Source organism: Leptopilina boulardi, unplaced genomic scaffold (assembly GCF_019393585.1).
Source record: "Leptopilina boulardi isolate dan_hultmark-lab unplaced genomic scaffold, ZJU_Lbou_2.1 LbouV2_372, whole genome shotgun sequence".
NCBI classification, from domain to species: Eukaryota; Metazoa; Arthropoda; class Insecta; order Hymenoptera; family Figitidae; genus Leptopilina; species Leptopilina boulardi.
Window position 1 is genome coordinate 1,140,338 of NW_026137943.1, and position 20,023 is coordinate 1,160,360.

Below are 20,023 nucleotides of genomic sequence, written 5' to 3' on the forward strand. Positions count from 1 at the left end.
TCTTATTTTACACAATTTAGTTTTTCTTCTAAGAAAAAATTGTTTATGTTAGAAATTTATTGATTTTTATTTAACATTACATAAATACTCTATTAAATATTAATTTCAATTAAAAGAAAAAGGAGACAATATGGGGGAAGTTTTTTTTTTATTTAGCTAATTGAAACCTAAATTTTTTTGAATGTTTTCCTTGTGGAAAAAATGATATTTCACTTGTTCCGCTTGAAGTGTTAAAATATAATGAGGGAAAAGGGTAAAAAAAACTGTTGAAGCGGTAAAAATTGTAACTTTCTGCGTCAGACATTTTAAGACATTCGTTTACTACTGTCATCAGTCTTATCGCTCGTTAGAGATATCAAAAATCTTTTTTCTCTATATATGTGTATATGTACTAAACGTTTTTTTTTCTTTTTTTGTTCTTTTTATCATGAAATGTAAAAATGAATCTGTCATATTATATTTCACCTTTATTTTAACGTTATACCTTTTAAAGGAGCCATTAAAGAATATCTTATCGCACATATACATCGTTTTATTGACGTCGTTTCAAAAAAAAAAAAAAAAAGTATTTTTCAACTATATATGATTTTTTGCAATATTTTTTTTTTCACCTTAAAATACTTACAAAAGAGAGAATCAAAATTGTAGATCGATAAAAATTTTGTATAGTATAGTAAACGATATTTTCTTGTAACAATATGAACTCTTTTTATATTTTTGATGTAAACGAATGAGTCGAAACATTAATCAAGCAGTGATTAACGACTCTCGCTATCTTTTGAAAAGCGAATGGGACGAATTCTTAAGAGAGTAAAAGGTCCAATTAAGTGATTCTCATGATCAACTCCTTCCTACCCCATAGAATCTCTTTTCATTTCGAATACTGTTTTTTAAAAATACTCTTTTAAGTTAACGATATTCTTCGATGTGGGTCCAATCACGAATATTTTATCTCAATAATTTTCACATTTAAATTTGAGAGCGAATCTTCAAAACAAAACATAAAATTGAAGAAAAGTGACTGTGAAGTTACACCGAAAAAACGGTATTCTAGTTTTAAGATTATTATTTTCTTAAAAAAATATTCTTAAAAATATTCTTAAAATATTCTAGTTTTAAGAATGTTATATTCTTACATAAATATTCTTAAGCAGATTCTAACTTTAAGAATATTTTCTATGTACTAAATCTTCTTCTTCTTAAAACAAGAATATGCGCTAGAATTGACGTGCTGCTAGCTTGTTCGCGTCGCCATTGACTAACGAGTCGTCGTGCGCGTCAGATTGTTTTTTTTTTTTTGACAATCATAGTGAAAAAAAATATTATTGCGTTTCTTAATCTTATCTACGTAATTTAAGTTTTTGTGATCCCAAATTGAAAAAAAATGTTCGACATTGTCTTTAAGTATTAAAATTGTGTTCTTTTTTGAAAACTTTAATAAAAGTAATATTTTTAAAATAAAAATGCTGTACTTTTTCTTTATTTGAAATTATGTATATTTTGGTTTAAAATTAAGTATTTACTATTCTTAAATTAAGTTTATAGTATTCTTAAAACTGCTAAAAGTATATTTCTTGATACAAGAAGAAAATATACTTATTTTAAGATTATATTCTAAAAAAGTGATTCTAAGAAAATATTCTTAATATAAGATTTTATTCTTAATTTAAGAATATATTCGTGGCGCCTATTTAAGTCTCGCATATTCTTAAAATAAGTTGAAAATTCTTAAAATTAGAATATCGTTATAATTTTGTGATTGTGATTGTGAAGGAAAATAATTCAAATTGAAAATGAAGAAAAAAGACTATGAAGATAAATAGTTACGAAGTATGAAGAAAAGTACAAATTCTTCGAATATGAACTTTGATGAAAGTGATGTGAAAATGAAAACATTTTATCACATCTTCGTCACATATTGACTCGCGTCTTGGTAGGCCTTTTGGTGTAGTAAGCGGCCACCAGAAGCAATATTAAAGAGCAAAACCAGAGGGAGAGGTTTATATTTATTGCCATTTAACGACGTCATTAGCCAGTTGAAAAACCAAATGGACACTTTTACTCAGAATTCGTCCCCTCCCTCTTTCTTCTTCTTCTTCTTCTTTTCCTCCTTCTCAACGAGTCTAGAAAAAAATTGCAATATTGATTGTGTGTATAGTCCTTTGCAATTGCTTCAGGCTCCTTTTGAATTGATGTTACAAGGAATATAAAGAAGACTCTCAAATAAAATTCTCTTCTTTATCAAAGTTAAATCTGTTGAAACGTCATCAGTTTTAAGGTGCTCGTTAAAAAGTTTTGATAATGAAAAAAATAATCAATTTTTAACATATTGTCTCTCACATCACTATGACTAATGAATAATTATTATTCATAATAAATATTTTATATAATTCTTAAATCATTTTCAGTATAGTTAATTTTATAATTTCTTAATTAAAATTTGTGTACAAATTGGTTTCTCAATTTTTGGTTTTTTTTTCATATTTTCGTTATAAAATTTGTTTTTTTTTTTATGCGATTTTGACACCTTGGCAAGTGTCTTGTGACATGAAACATTATAAAACTCTTGCCGCCGTGATATTGTGGCATTTTTCACTATATAGTAACATAAAAATGAAGATTTACAGCGTTGGTTCTTATGGGGTGGGAAAGGGAGGGAGATTCAGTGCGTGTATGTTTTTCGCGTGCGCTGAGAACGAAGAGGGAAATATTTTTGCCGAAAAAGAAAGTATTAAAAAAAGAAAAAGAGAAATACAAAAAATGTCCCACAAGTTCATGAGAAAGATTGACCATAAAATTGAAACCAACGTTGGCAATGATTCGCGACCTTTCGGCAAACGCGCCTCTTTGCAAAGTGTGTGTGTGTTCTGTCGTTACTTAGAATCTCATTTTTCTTCACGACGTGTAATCAAATGGCCATGACAAAAAAAAAAACATAAAAGACAAAGAACAAAAAATTTGTTACTTTATGCAAAATTACTTTTCGTTTTCGCACTTCAAGTATTTTCTGTTTTTTAAATTTATTGATATTCTCTTTTCACATGAAATACAAAATTAAATTTTTACACACACTTTATTTCAATTAATTATTATCATAAATATTTTATTTAAACGTCGCACTTTAATTATTAAATTAAATTTTTTTTTCCACACTCTATTAATTATACACTATATCAAATTTTTTCGTATATATATATATATAATTTCAAAAAAAATAATATAATTATTTTACTGTGTTAAAAGTAAATACTTTTAAAATTACAGTACTATTTACTTTTTACCATAATTAACATTTACTGATCCAGATAAGTCAACTTTAGGTATCATATTGGCAATAATTTTTGGAAAACCTTTTTCATCCACTTTCAATGCACCTTGTATTCCATAGTTTACTAAAAAATAGAATAATTATTTTTATGAAAAAAATAATTATCTAAATTGTTTACAATATACGCCAGTTATATATTTTCATAAAATTTTAATTAAATACAATTTTTATAAAATTTAAAAAAAAAAATATAAAAATAAAAAAAAATTCTAAATTATATATATATATATATTACCATCAGCGTAAACGTTGAAGAAAAGAAAAATGACAAATCCAAAAAATATCAAAACAATTTTCATGTTGTTTTCCATACTGAGAACTTATTTCAACTGACTTAAAATATGAAAAACAAAACGATTTATATTTTTATTTTCAATTACAATTGTTACTAAATTGACAGGAAAATTATATATATACAGAAATGAATATAGAACGTCTAAATCACAATTTATATAACTTAACTATTTCCTTTCTTTTGATTTTTCTTATACAACAGAATAAGTTTCAAGGAGATGATAAAAAAAAAGTAGGAAAAAAAAAAAAAATAAAGTTGTTCACCTAAACAAAAGAAAATATATGACTGACTTTCAGAAGCCAATAAAAATGAACGCGAATTTCTTGAGGGTTAAAATTGAAAGACAAGATTTTATGGTCTATAACTTGTTTCGCAATAAGAAACAAAGTTTAGATTTTATAATAAATATTTTATAAACTCTTAATCTTCATTTTATTGTCTAACTTTTTATAGTTTGGAATTTTTTTTTTTTCTAAAGAAAAAGAAAAATAATATTTTTTATTAATAATAAAAATATTTTTTATATAATTTAAAATAAAATAAATCTTAATTAATCAGATTTAATATTATTGTAAAAAAAAAAATTTTTGGTTAATTAAGCAAATTTTTGATAAAATCATTAGAAGAGATTTTTGGTATTACCTTTATATATATACTATATTTTTAGAGTCTTTTATATAGAGCTTTTGAAATTGACGACAATTTGAAAAGAAATTAGAAGTCATCAGACTGAAAGTCTGCCTAGTTAGCAGAAATAGTTTCCGGTGAAAAAGGGTAATTGAGTATTTATAAAGCCATCCCATTTGTCAGCCTCGGCGACTTTGGAAATATTACTTTTATAAAAGCTTTCGGATACGATGAACCGAATGAATGAATTCGCGGCACACTTTCCTTGCTTTTATCTTTATAACCTTTTCCTTCAACCTATTTCTCTCTCTCTCTCTCTCTCTCTCTCTCTCTCTCTCTCTCTCTCTCTCTCTTTTATTATAATAAAAGTTCTTCCTTATCATTGAAAGCTGTATTTTTATTCAAATTAATATTCAACTATAAAATGACAAATTTAATAAGAGATCTAATATTTTATTATTTAATTAATATTCATTAAAATTCTTCTGTAATTAATTTATATTATTATATATTCTTTTTAAAGTAATTTCTATTAAATTAATTATAAAATTAGTCATAAAATTAATTATATCTTATTTCTCCTAGAAAAAAATCTAGACTTATTCTTGTAGTTCAAAATGAACCAAACGACATAGAATGTGGCGCCATCTACGAGGCACATTTTTCTTTCACTTCAAAAAAAATAGCGTTACTTATTTTGATCTCAGATTTTTTTTTCTGTGTAAATAATTTAAAAACGGAAGTTAACAATTAAAAATTTTTATTTTTCAAAACTATTTTTTTACTCAAAAATACAGTGTATAGAAATAAAATTCAATTTTCATATAGGAGAAACGAAAAAAAAAAAAAAACGCAAAAGTCAAGAACGTCTGTAGACATAAATCTTAGCTTACTATATACCTATATAGCCAATGACGTTCTTGGATATTGGAGAATCGCTCGTAAAAGCGAATTGCAATCAGTATAGGCGATAAAAAAAGTAAATAAAAAAAAATGTATCTTTTTTTCATTATTTTTAAAGTAAACAATCAATATTTCTTTTTTTTATAGAAATAATTTTATAACAAAAAAAAAATGATTCTTCAAAAAATTAGCTTTCATATCATGTGAATGTTGAGAAATAAAATTCAAAAATGTAACTTTGTACAGAAAGTCGTCAAAAAATATTTTTTTATGACTTGGATGCGCGCACAGTAACTTATGTCTTTCTTCTTTTATAAATTTTTTTTCTTTTTCCTCGTGCCTCTGACGTTTACAACACACGTGTCACGTATATATATATATATATATATATATATATATATATATATATATATATATATATAAATATGAGAAGGAAAATATTGGTTATGAATTTTTTACATTTTTTTTTTTTAAATGTTCTATTTCCAGTTGTCACGTGCAATATCCGTATACGATGAAACAATGTTCAATCAAAGCATTCCATATATTTTTTTTTCCACGATATTCGTTATCTTTCGTCTACCGCAAATCGACAAAAATTTCATATCAAAATAATATTTAGATATATATATATACATATATCTGTTAGAAATAAATCAGAAAAAAAAATTATCAACATATGTTGGTTGGAATTGGTAAATTTATATTTAATTCAAAAATATAATTTCTTAAACTGTCTTTTAATTTCGAGTTTTGTAAATAAAAAATTTTTTGTAAGATTTTTTTTCTTGTTTTAAAATTTTTTTTTTCGTACAGCACCCCGTCGTGTTGACACACAAGTTTTGGTCCTGCTTTTTTGGCCCACAGTGCGGCTATATGAGATTCACTATAGGTCCCAAATCGACGCGTAAAATATTATTACCAATAAAAACCTTCATTATTATTTATGACCATTGGGAAATGCGCGCGAGCATATATATGTATATATATAATATATGAAATATGTAATATCGTATGCCTTTGAATATCGCGATCCTGCACTTAATATTATCGTCTCTGTGCGATCACGCTCGACTCTCAGAATGTCGCATTAATTATTTCCTTCATTTGTAGTTGGTATCTACAAACTATTCTGAAAAATGTGATACCTCTTACGTGCTCCAAAAAAAAAAATGATACAATTTTTTATATTTAAATTAATGAAAAAAAAATTTTTAAATAATATTTGCTCAGTTATTAAATTAATGAGTAAATCGTTTCTCTTTGAAAAATATATATATATATTTTTTTTAATATTTCCAATTTTATTTATAAACGAATTTTATTTTCATTCAAAAAATAATTTAATAATATTTTTTAACGAATTTGAAAATTTATAACGAAAACGATAGACAATGTAATAAAACTTGTGTAAAATGAGATTTAAATGATATTTATTTCAGTTTCCATTTGTTAATTAATTACTTTTACATTTTTAGTATTAATTATTTTTTACCAAGGCCGACGTTTGCTCCCCCCTGTAAATTAACTGTAGGTATTATTTTGGAGAGAAGTTTAGGTAAACCATTACCATCAACATGTAGTCCACCCTGAATGCCACCCCCTACTGAAAATAACATATATTATTATTATTATCATAATTTTGTCAAAAAAAACTTTTAAATATTCAGACAGTAAATTTTTTAAATCAATAAAAAAAAACGGAATTTAATAAAAATTGGAAAAAAAAAGTTTTATTAAATTTTTCATTTGAAACAGAAAATTTGTGAAATTTATTAGTTTTAATTACCATTAGCGTAAACACTAATCACAAGAAAAGTAAATAAAAAATACACCAAAAATATCTTCATTATGTTGAACTTTAAATGACGATGATTTTTTTTCAACTGACTTGAAAAAAATACAACGATTTAGATATTTATTTTATTTTATTTGAAAAAACACGTACAATTTGTTGATTGGTCGTTGCGCTATTTTACCAGAAAATTATTGTATACGATTAGAAAATGTCCCAACTCAGAATATTTTTATCATTCCCCTTCTTTTAATATTGATTTTTCCTACGACGTAATAAGTTTCATATATATATATATATATATATATATATGAGAGATGATAAAGAACAAAAAATAAAATTCTTCAACTAAACAAAAGAAAATATTTATGACTTAAAATTAAAAGCCAATAAAATGAACGTTAATTTTCTAGAAGGCTATAAAATTGAAAAACCATATAACATGATAAAAAAAAAGGAAAAACTTATTTTGCTTAAAAAATATTTTTTATAATAATAAAATAATATAAAAAATAACATATAGTTAATTAATTTAAAAAAGTCAAAATTATTTAAATTCTCCACGTTTACTATATCGATAAATTAATTAATTTTCCTAGTACTATATGACTATTAACCGCATAGACAACAAAATCAAGCAACAAAGGACTGACCAAATAATATATATACATATATATATTATAAAACAAATCGATCTGATTGTTAGTGAAGTTATAATACATGTTGGTTTCCTTGTGAAATATTTCGAATCCAATCATTCAGACTACTGATGAACCAACGTGTAATTAAAATTTTTTAAAAATTGCCTTGTAACCATGATTTGTATTTTTTTATTTTTTATACATATGTATTAACATTTTGCCTCTTCATGTGAAAATTAGTATTTTCGACCAAAAAAAAAAATTTTTAATAATAATTAAAAATTTTTTTTTAAATTTAAACAACGTTACCATAGCAACAGGTTCCATGACAACAGGTACCATAGAAACCGTTTCCATGACAACAGTTACCTTAGCAACTGTTTCCATGACAACAGTTATCGTAGCAACCGTTTCCATGACAACAGTTATCATAGAAACCGTTTCCATGACAACAGTTACCTTAGCAACCGTTTCCATGACAACCCTTACCTTAGCAACCGTTTCCATGACAACAGTTTCCATCACAACAGTTTCCATAGCAACCGTTTCCTTGACAACATTTTTCATAGTAACCGTTTCCTTGACAACAGTTTCCATATCAACCGTTTCCATGACAACAGTTTCCATGACAACAGTTATCTTAGCAACCGTTTCCATGACAACAGTTACCATAGAAACCGTTTCCATGACAACAGGTACCATAGAAACCGTTTCCATGACAACAGTTACCTTAGCAACTGTTTCCATGACAACAGTTATCGTAGCAACCGTTTCCATGACAACAGTTATCATAGAAACCGTTTCCATGACAACAGTTACCTTAGCAACCGTTTCCATGACAACCCTTACCTTAGCAACCGTTTCCATGACAACAGTTTCCATCACAACAGTTTCCATAGCAACCGTTTCCTTGACAACATTTTTCATAGTAACCGTTTCCTTGACAACAGTTTCCATAGCAACCGTTTCCATGACAACAGTTTCCATGACAACAGTTATCTTAGCAACCGTTTCCATGACAACAGTTACCATAGAAACCGTTTCCATGACAACAGGTACCATAGAAACCGTTTCCATGACAACAGTTACCTTAGCAACCGTTTCCATTACAACAGTTTTCATAGTAACCGTTTCCATAGCAACCGTTACTAAATCAACCGTTTCCTTGAGAACAGTTTTCATAGTAACCGTTTCCATGACTACCGTTTTCATAACAACAGTTACCATAGCAACCGTTACTATAATCGTTTTTTCCTTAGCAACGGTAATATTAATATTTGTCACGAAACCCTGCGATGGAGGCGCCATGCGCCTGCTTCTCTCATATTTTTTACTTTTACCATTTATATTTTTTTTCTAAAGGTCAAAAATTACATAATAACAAAACTACAAAAAAATACAATCGAAAAATCGTATTTTTTTTTTTGAATTCTTTTGAAATTATTAAGAGCATTTGAACCTTCGTGACGTCACAAATCATGGCGCATGACATGCAAACTTCTCAGGTATGTGAAAAGCACAATTTTGAATATTTTTTAAAAAAACCTTTTGGAAAATGTTCAGAATAACATAGACTCTGTCTGTTATGTGCGGAAAATTCAAAATTTTGCGTTTAAAACGTTTTTTAAACAATGTTAAGGTCACAAATCATGGCGCATGACACGCAAACTTCTCAGGTATGTGAAAAACACAATTTTGAATATTTTTTAAAAAAACCTTTTGGAAAATGTTTAGAGAAACATAGACTATGTCTGTTATGTGCGAAAAATTCAAAATTTTGCGTATAAAACGTTTTTTAAACAATGTTTAAGTTGGTTGTCACAAGTAAGGAAAAATACACGAACTGCTTATATGTAGGCATTGTTTAAAAAACGTTTTAAACGCAAAATTTTGAATTTTTCGCACATAACAGACATAGTCTATGTTTCTCTAAACATTTTCCAAAAGGTTTTTTTAAAAAATATTCAAAATTGTGTTTTTCACATACCTGAGAAGTTTGCGTGTCATGCGCCATGATTTGTGACCTTAACATTGTTTAAAAAACGTTTTAAACGCAAAATTTTGAATTTTCCGCACATAACAGACAGAGTCTATGTTATTCTGAACATTTTCCAAAAGGTTTTTTTAAAAAATATTCAAAATTGTGCTTTTCACATACCTGAGAAGTTTGCATGTCATGCGCCATGATTTGTGACGTCACGAAGGTTCAAATGCTCTTAAAAAAAAAAAAATTGCAACATAAAAATTTACAATCATTTATTTAGTTTTATATACGATTGTTGTGGTTGTAAGCTGATGCGAATGTTGGTTTACCGCGAGATTTAAGCAGGAAACCATCACTGAGTCCAAAGTTTAGACCTTTATTATATATACATACAAACTGAAAAGCTAAATTTATTGACTGGTGAGACCGATAAATTGTTTCATGGTCGATGGCAGGGTGCAGTGGCAGACGTTATTGAGCCATTAAATTGTGATTACCCGCTCCGTTATTGGGTGCAGTGACACGCAGATTGTTCATATTATATATATATATAGATATGTCCTTCTACTTTTCTCAATATTCTTCTATTTCTTTTATATTTCGTTTAATATCGAAGAATTGAAAATAAAATTTTATTTCTATATTAAAAATTGAAAATATTTTACGATTATGTTTTTCTTTCAATTGGAATTTTGTCCGAATTCGGACAAAATTAGCAGTCTATCAAATACTTCTGTCTTGTGGAATTTTTGTAAAAAAATATTTTATTGGATAAATTTCTGTTGAATTTCTACCAGTTAAGACTGGTAATTGCAGACTAAATATATATATATATATAATATGTTGAATGTATTACGGACTCTGTTTCATATTCAACGATTAAGTGTGATGTACGAGTTTTGAATGTCGTAGCATATCAAATAGGCAAATTTGTATGGGATCGTCGATAAATTTCGAATAATTAACTAACTGAGCACACGCGAGACGAAGGGTATCGTGTGTACGTGAATCATTTAATGCTTTTGGAATATAAATCGTTTATTTCACTATATGTGTGTATACATTTCAATTGTACATTACAAATACACATATTGCACCGGGGGAAAATTGATACACTCGTATATTATTTTGGAAATAACATTTCATCATCTTTTTCAATAGCAAACAATTTATTTTATCATCATATCAAATCTAGAATATTTTTACTGTATTCTCCTTTTTTTTTTTTTTTTTGTAAATTATAGATTCTTGTGTTAATTATGGGAAATTTTTTTTTTTATTTTTTTTTTGAAATGTAAAGTTCTTTTCTTGTAGAAAAATTTGAAAATGTAATGAGAGAAGTTTAGTATAAGGTTATTGTAATCAATCATTTGGAGTGATATTTTTTCCTTAATAAGTTGGTTAGTTGAAAGGGTTATCTTGAATGACTGGTTCTGAGAATGTATTCCTCTCTTGAAATAGTGGAATGAAGGAAGGCAGTTGCCACCCAAGTTGCAGAATTCTTCACAGATTGTTTCTTTTAGCCCTCCTTGCTCAAATATCAAGAGACTCAACCCCCTTTTATAAACAACTACTTCTTAAACTGTCCGCGATGCAAGACACACAGCAAATTACTACAAACTGAGAAGGACATGATTTCTTTTTAATTATACAGATATAAACTTTATCAAATTTTTTTTTTCCCAATTTTTGTAAAAATTAGTTATTTTATACTGATGATTTTTCTAGTTTTATTTTTATTTACATTTATATTTACCAAAAAAAAAAAAAAAATTAAAACTACTACTTTTTTTTTGTTTTCAGGTAAGTTGTCCTCAGATGGAATTTTCAAATGTTCTATACAAATCTCCATGGTGAAGAAAGGTAAAATTTTTCATTTTATATTGTAAATGGCAATTGAATTTAATTAAAAATAATTTATATTTTAATTAATAATTAATTTTGAAGTCTAGAATACAGTATTTTAAGAATGAAACTAATACCCCGGTGTCAGCCATTTTATTTCATGGTTTCATACAGTTCGTATTCCGAACAGCGGAACGGCGCGCGAAAATTTGAAATTCGAAACTGCGAAAAGTTTACCATATCTTAGTTTTTTTTTTTTTTACCAAAAAAGTGTTTCATTTTTAAACCGAAGAAACATTATTTTAAAAAATGTGCAATTTAGTTTAATAAAAAAAAAAAAATCGCACTTGTATATGAAACTACGTTCAAAAATAAGAGGTATAAGAGAAAAAAGTTAAAAGACCTTCCGGTTTGGTATGTTTGCTGTACATCAAAGTGAATGTAGTAATGGGATTAGGAAGTTTACCGGAGAACCTGTTTACTCAGTTGATTCCCTGATTTTTATTGACTTGTCAATTGCAGAAATAAGAATTTCATGAATTTTCTTTTAACCATTTTTCTTGTCTATATATCAGAATATTGTTGAAAATTGATAAAACCTTTTTTATGTATTGAAATCTATATCTTCATTTTCAATATATATGGTGAATATTTTTCTCTCTCTTTTTGAAGTTAGTACTTTTTTTTTCTTAATTTATTATTGAGAAGAATAATTCTTGAATGCATTCAGTATTGTTTCTTTGAAATATAAATATTTTTTTTTGTTTTTTTTTTTTTTTTTTTTGAAAGCAGGTTGAGCAAGTTAGTAATTGCGTAATTATCGAAAGGTAGTTTTCAAGTAATTATCGCTTCTTTAATTACACCTCGTTCATAAAAAAAAACCCTGTAGATCAGCGCTTAAGTTAATTCTAAAAAGTTTGGAGTTTCTGTTTCAGTATTTTTGTTTTATCATTTGTAAACAATTATTTTATTATCGGGTTAATTTTTTCTATACACTTTTTTTTTCTCTTACAATTTAAAAAAAGAAATTTATTTTTATCTTGCTCTCTTAGAGAATTCAGATTTTTTTTTTTTGCTGAAATTCAAAAAATTCTTTATTTCGAAATTATTTTTGTATTTTTTTTTTCCTTCTGTTTAGTCTAGTATAATTGTGTTTATTTTTGTTTTATTATGCATAGATAGGTAGGTAAACAAGGTTTTTTGATTAAGTATTTTTAAAACTTTATCATTGCAAACATTGCCAAGTTGACAAAATCAATCACTCGAGACATTGTTGAACGTTATTCAAACGAAATTTATAACGTTAAGTAACTTGATAAATTACAAAGTAAAATTAAAAATGCAAATTAACTTTTTAATTAAACTAATTATTCACCAATGTAATATAATAATTTGTAACTGTTTTATTTTTTTTTCTAATATTATAAATTTTTTGTCTCTTCGTAGTTGTATAATTTTTATTAACTGTTTACGTAACATCAAATTAATTGAGTAAATTAAATAAAAAGATTTATTTATACACACAATCGAAACTTTTCCAAGAAACTGTTTACAATTTCCCAGAAAGTAAACAATTTACTTTATAAACATTTAAAAAAAATAAAATAAAAAAGAATAAAAGTGGAAAAGTTTACTATTTACTAAAATTATTTTCAATGTCTATATATATATTCATTTTTAAATTATTATTTTATGGACAAGTTTTTTTTTCTCTTTTATGTGTAAATAATTCAGTAGATTAGTTTTCTATTAAAAAAAATTGTTGAAGCATTTTTATTTTCAATTATATTGAATGATGCACCTTTTCATTTTTTAAATAAAAAAAAAAAATTGTATTCTAAATTATCGTGCACAGTGTATTTTTTCTCATTTTTAACGTAAAAATTTTTTTTTATCCCATTTACATACAACTGAATACATATATATTATTATGCAATGGAACATTAACTAATTGTCGGTCTTTTTCCTGACCATATATTTTTTTATAGATATGCAAAGCAGTAGTAGTAAACTTCTACCGGCAATTACATCTGCATAAAAAAAAAACTCTTTAAAGAAAATAGCTGATTTTCGAAATTTTTTCATTTCTAATTTATTTTCCATTAATAATTTAAAAATAGTATTTTTCGGGAAAAATATTTTAAATATTTTTTTTTTTAAATAAAATTTCAAAATAAAGTGTAAAATAATTTTTGTCTACAAAAAAAGTTACATATTTAGAAAATGTATTTATAAATAAATTAAAGTTCAATGTTATTTGCACTGTGAAATAGTACGAGAACCTGTTTTTTCAATATGACTAACACGTTACTGGTGGAATTACGTCAATGATAATAAATGTCTCGAGAGATACTGATGAAGCATCAACAGAAGCTTTGGGAGTATTTAGATTGAAATATTGTTTAACGATCTGGCAGAGCGTGAGCTTTTTGTTTCCTCATGATGATGATAATAATACTTAAGTTATCGCATAAGCCTTCGTTTGCTCAGTTGAACTTCAGTTGTCTGTCGATTGTGAATCATTGACCATCATTTTTTTTTTTTTTTTTATTTTTTACTCCACAAAAAGTGTTTATTAATTAAATTATGAATCAATTGTTTTACAAATCAAATAAATGTCAAATTTTTTTCAAAAAGTGATAATGAAAAACTTTTCAATAAAATATTTGAGAAAAATAGAAAATATCCAATAAACGAAATAATGAGGAATAGTAGTGAAAAAGAAATAGTTGAAAATGTTTCTGCAATGCAGGAAATTGATCAGCTTATGGGAGGTGAAGTGAATTTAATTACATCGAAGGAGGAATTTAAATATGAATTGAGACAATGGATTACGGCATTTGGTGCAATTGTTGGAGCAATTTTAGCAGGTGTAACAGGAGGATTTAGTGCAATTTTAATACCACAACTTGAATTTAATTCAAGTTTTACAGATACAAATTTTTTTAGAGAAAATTTTAATGATATTAAAATTGAAACAATAAGTCAAAAATCATGGCTAGGTTTCTCAGGTGCACTTCTATTGGCACCTGGTTGTTGGTTATCAGGATTAATGTTGGAGAAATTAGGTCGTAGAATGACCCATTTGGTGATAACACCATTTTATTTTCTCTCCTGGCTAACAATAACTGTGAGTTCGAGTTTTGAAATTTTAATAATTGGTCGTTTATGCAGTGGTTTATTTATGGGATTTTTAGCGCCTGCATGTCCAGTTTATATTGCCGAGACAACAAATCCACGATTAAGAGGAATTCTTTTAGGATGTATTAGTGTTGCAGCATCAATTGGTAATTTATTGGCACACGCTACAGGAACATGGTTACATTGGAGGATTGCAAGTTTATTGTGTGGTTCACTTAATATAATTTGTTTTATCATTTGTTTTCTATCGCCTGAAAGTCCCACATGGTTTTTAAAGAGAGGACAAATTGAAAATGGATTAATTGCTTGGAAATATTTACGTGGATTAAATTGTTTTAAAGAATTTGAATCATTAAAAATTGCTCATAAACCAAAAATAATGAGAAATAAATTTAATTGGCGGGAAATTATAATTTCAAAATCATTTTTAAAACCATTTATTATTGTTTGTTTGGTATTTTTTACAGCACAGTGCAGTGGTGTTAATGCAATTACATTTTATAGTGTTGATATATTTAAACAAGTGGCTGATCCAAAGGGTGCTTTTATGTGGACATTGTTGATAGATGTTGTGAAAATTTTAATATCATGTTTAACATGTTGGCTAATTAAAAGAGTTTCTAATAGAGGATTAGCATTAGTTTCAGGTTCAGGAACGGCATTTGTACTTTTTTTACTTGTTATTGTACAATATTATGATTATGGTAATCCATGGACATCAGTGATTTTATTGATTTTTTATAATATTACATCATTTATTGGTTTGATACCATTGTCATGGATGTTGTGTGGAGAATTATTTCCCATGGCCTATAGAGGTTTGGCTTCGGGTTTAACTACTGGATTTGGATTTTTGTGTTTATTTATTGTTGTATTGTTAGCGCCATACATGTTTGAGTATTTGTTGTCATATGGAACTTTCTTTATTTACGGTTGTATTGCAGCTATTGGAACGTCAATGTTGTTTTTTTATTTGCCTGAGACTAGAGGAAAAACACTTTTGGAAATTGAGCTCACGTTTGACAAAACCAAGAGTTTAAAAAATGGTTACAAATCAAATTCTGTAGTTTAATGAATTTTTTGTAATTTTACTTGTAATTCATTCTGTGATAAAGAAACTAGAATCAGTTTGTTACGGATAATAAAATCCAAAGTAGTTAAAAAAATTATGATAAAAATGATTACTTATTGTCCAGTATTTGCGTATATGCACTGATTAGAATAGATTAATTATTAAGAAATAAAATGTAATTTTTATTTTAAATTAAAAATTCATCTTTATTAATTGGCTGTAATTTTTTTTGTACGTTATTTTAGAAACCACATTTAATTGTATAAAGAATTTGACAGTTTTTTTAAATGAATAATGATAAAAATGTAAATTAAATGGTTCGAGACATTTCTTATTTAAATATTACATTTGTACTGAAATGATGAAAGTATTTGTATGTAAATGAGCAACTTGTAGAATATTAATATCAATTGACATTAACATTGATACAACTTTAACAAAGCTGAATATTTTATATATTCAATTTTAGGAGTGATAAATAAGAAAACTAAAAGAAAATTCATATATAATTTTTTAAAGAAAAAAATAAATGGAATTTTGTAATGTGAAATGTCAACATGTCGATGTTAATTTGATAGGACATATCGATAGTATAATTTACAGTGATGATAAGAGAAGAGTCGCAGTCCAATTTCCCGAGGAGAAACGTGCTTGAACTGCATATAATCTTCATGAATGCATAATGATCCGTATGAACTGTAGCATTGGGATCTCTCTATCTCTATTCCCTTTCTTATCGCACTATCGTCAAATGATTTTAAAGGTCCTATGGGAATATCGAATGGAATAAAAAAAAAAATACTATTCTTCACACGGGGTGCTATTTTATCCTTCACCTCTTCTATTTGATCTTTTGCCATTAATGTTAACGGCTTAATGTGCAACCGAGCGGGAACACGATTGAACTTCCATTCGACTGTTTCCAGTCATCGGACACACGGCTAAAGAAGCCATTCAGTACAGCTCGAAAATCCGCAATCGTTCAATTCCATCGAAGATGAAAAAAAATAATTTCACTATTGCAATTATCTTTTAATACTAATTAGAATCGTTGAAATTGTTTGCATTTATGTTTTTGTCAAAATTTATTTAAATATTCAAATTATATAATTTGATTAAAGATCAATTGATTACTAATTGCAAATTAAAAAAGAAGAACGATAAATAAAATATCCTTAAAAAGGATGTTAAGATGTTTAGCTATAAGGATTTAGACTGGATTCAAAGACACTTTGTGTATAAGAATATAGCTGTAGCTTTAGGTGTTTTCTCACGATATTTTACGAGTGACCCTCTATCATTGCTATTGCAGTTTACTTTTACCTCTTCTTTTTTTCTACACTTTCCCCTCACTTAAACACTTGAGAAAAGAAACAAATTTCTATTTTTTTTTATTACTGCACTTATTGTCATTAAATTAACCCTTAACGTTTTTTTGAAAAAAGCAGCAGCTATGATTTCTTTTTCCTTTAAAAATTCTATAATTTTTATCAAAAGAGAAAATTGCTTTTTGTCTTTTGATGCGTATTTTATTTTCACGTTCTAAATTCCAGGATGAAAATAGAGATTGGAATAGGTTTGCGAATCTAGATGGGTTAAAATGTAGAAGGAGAATAGAATTTTCCTTGTCTAGAGTGGGAGATGAATAAGGATGCGTGCAAGGGATGAGGTGATGTCGGATACTTATGCCCGGGAACGGGAAATTACCGTGGCGTGCTTCTAGTTGAATATCAATGCTCCCGGAAGTGTAGGAGAGTAGTTCTCTCTCTCTCTCTCTCTCTAGGAATAGTAGTAATCCCTTGGGGTAATCGGCCTTCCAATTGCCCCAAGGACTACCTTGAAGCTTCACAAACAACCCTTCCTTCGGTTAGTCTCACAAATCCTTTACTTACTCATCACCTCATCTTGTGTCTTAACTTGAACGAAGAAAATCTCCGTTAAAACCTCTTTGCCATCAATTAAACGACAAATTTCAAAGGGAAACCAAAGATTAACATTTCTTTACATTAGAAAATAGTTGTTTTAAATTTTTAGACTCCTCTTTTTTCTGCTAAGAAGAAAATTTCTTTCAACAAAAGAAAATATTATGATACCAAACAAAAAAGTTAATTTTTCCTAGAATGAATTAATGAGAAGTATACAAAAATGAAAAGACGCTGGAGTTATTAAAAAAAGTGTTCTAGATTAAAAGTAGTAAAAGCTGCAAAAAAAAGACGTGATAACATATTCGAACGATAAAAAAAATAATAAATTCCATTTGTTTATCTTGTGTAAATAATCTTATTCTGTTTATAATGCAAAGTCACGTTGAATGCAGATTGAAGCCGTCTATTATTTTTGATTATTCAAGGGCATTGGACCGTACAAGAGAAAGAGAGAACACGAGTTTGGTCGCTATCTTGATGACTGATAATCAGATTTTAACGAAGTCGACCTCAAATGGAAGTAAAATAGATACGCGTGCCGCTGAACTATCCTACTGTATATAGTCAATGGGTGTAAAGTCCATTGGTGCACGTACACAATACGCGGGAGCTTGTCGCGCGACGAGAAGGAACTCTCTGAACTTACGGTAGCTAACCGGCACGTAGAGCACAACTTGACTCCTTGTGTTCGTGTATATTCGTTTTCCGACTACCAATAAGGATTGGTATCACAATAATTCTTTAGATGTATCTTCGTATTGTCACGTCACCGTAACGATTTATTATATTTTACTTGATCAATACTACATTTTCAAAAAAAAAAAAAAAAAACGCTGTCACTAAAAACAATTTTTAACTTCGTTAATATTAATAATATAATAAAACAAAAGTAAGGACAGGACAATCCCACCGCTGTCACCAAAAACAATTTTTATTCCTTTAATACTAATAATATAATAGAAGAAAAGTAAAAAAAAAGAGCAATCCCACCGCTGCCACCAAAAGCAAATTTTTTCTCCGTTGATGCTAATAATATTATAAAAGAAAGGTAAAAAATGATAAATCACACCGCTGTCGCCAAAAGCAACTTTTTTCTCCTTTAATATTAATAATACAATAGGACAGAACTAAAAATACGTACCAATTGCAGAAAATTTGCAAAACTGCTACACATATTTAAAAAAATTTATTTTTATTCACTTAAGTCCGAAACCAATTGCAGAAACTTTGCAAACCTGCCACACATAATAAAAAAAAATTTATTTTTATTCACTTAAGTCCGAAACCAATTGCAGAAAATTTTCAAAACTGCTACATATAATTTTTTTTATTTAACAAAAATTTTTCTAAAAAATGATAATCAATTCATCTATTTTGAAACGTTATTTAATTGATTCTATAATTGCTATCTCCATTCGTAAATTGAATTCTTTCTCTATTAATATTTAGTAATATTTAAATAAATTAATCGTTTTTGATCATTCAATTTTCTTTGATTCTACAGTATGTAATATAAATTATCTTATCTGAAGTTAATAACCCAGCCTCCTACCATTGTAGTCAGTTATAAATCCAATCAATATTTGACGATAAGTAAACATATACGCGATAGAGGCATTTTTCTCTCTCAAGACTGAATTTACACGTACGATGCTGATTTTGCGAAATGAAGATCGCGATAAAGCACAGCGAAAAGTTCTCAGGACCCTTTTTTCTCGAAACATATAGGAACGCATCATGTATATATGTGTGTATACTACGACGAGAGTAAGAGATAAGCTTTCCTTTTTTCTGATATACTACGCTTGATATGAACTTCAATATTTAATCTCTGCACATGTTTCGCTCGTAAACTAAAATGTTGGAAGAAAAAGATCCAATCGCCTCAAGCCTGATGCCTGTCTGCAAATTGGGATTGAAATCCGTAATAGGGAAGTTCCCTTACTCCCATCGCCTCTTTCTCCTTTGAATTGTAGAACTATATGTTAAAGGGGGGAAATATTAAATTTTTTTCGTGGAAAAGAATTTTTTTTTACAATTAATTATATGTGAGAAAGTTTTTGTAATATTTTACTCTAATAGGGTAAATTAAGTTTTATCTTAATTTTCTTATAGTTATTAGATTGTAGTCATTAGAACAAACAAACAGTTGTAATCCCCTTGGCCGGAGGATATGTACAATAAATGGTAAGTTGGATTTCATGTTCATATAGAATACATGAAATGTATAGTGTTTCTTGGTCCATGAGGTACGTACGACAGTTTATGTGACTTTAGTATAGACCAGGAGATAATCTAAATATTGTTCATGTAGTAAAGGAGACAAAGAGAATAGGTAAATTAACTGTATAATTTTAGTAATTCCAGAATTAGAGGATAAATGTCGAATACAAGAAAGAGGAAATTTTTTCAATTTGAAAAAAGGTTCTAAAATTGATGATAAAATTTAAAAAATAATTAAAATTGC

At 27.4% G+C, this 20,023-nt stretch overlaps 2 protein-coding genes and 1 long non-coding RNA gene across 3 annotated transcripts in view; 2 read left to right on the forward strand and 1 right to left on the reverse strand.

Annotated features, from left to right (window-relative positions):
- LOC127287709 (mannosyl-oligosaccharide alpha-1,2-mannosidase IA) overlaps positions 1-20,023 on the forward strand; it is a 187,269-nt gene that overhangs the window by 43,736 nt on the left and 123,510 nt on the right. The gene's annotated exons all lie outside the window — the stretch shown is intronic.
- LOC127287712 (uncharacterized) lies at positions 6,570-7,236 on the reverse strand. The gene is made up of 2 exons (XR_007843911.1): positions 6,943-7,236; positions 6,570-6,759 (listed from the first exon to the last, which is right to left on the reverse strand). It is a non-coding gene; the product is annotated as an uncharacterized LOC127287712 (long non-coding RNA).
- LOC127287711 (uncharacterized) lies at positions 13,890-14,804 on the forward strand. The gene is made up of 2 exons (XM_051314794.1): positions 13,890-14,548; positions 14,616-14,804. Exons 1-2 carry the CDS (start codon positions 14,120-14,122, stop codon positions 14,661-14,663), a joined length of 477 nt encoding a protein of 158 aa, XP_051170751.1. The 5' UTR covers positions 13,890-14,119; the 3' UTR covers positions 14,664-14,804.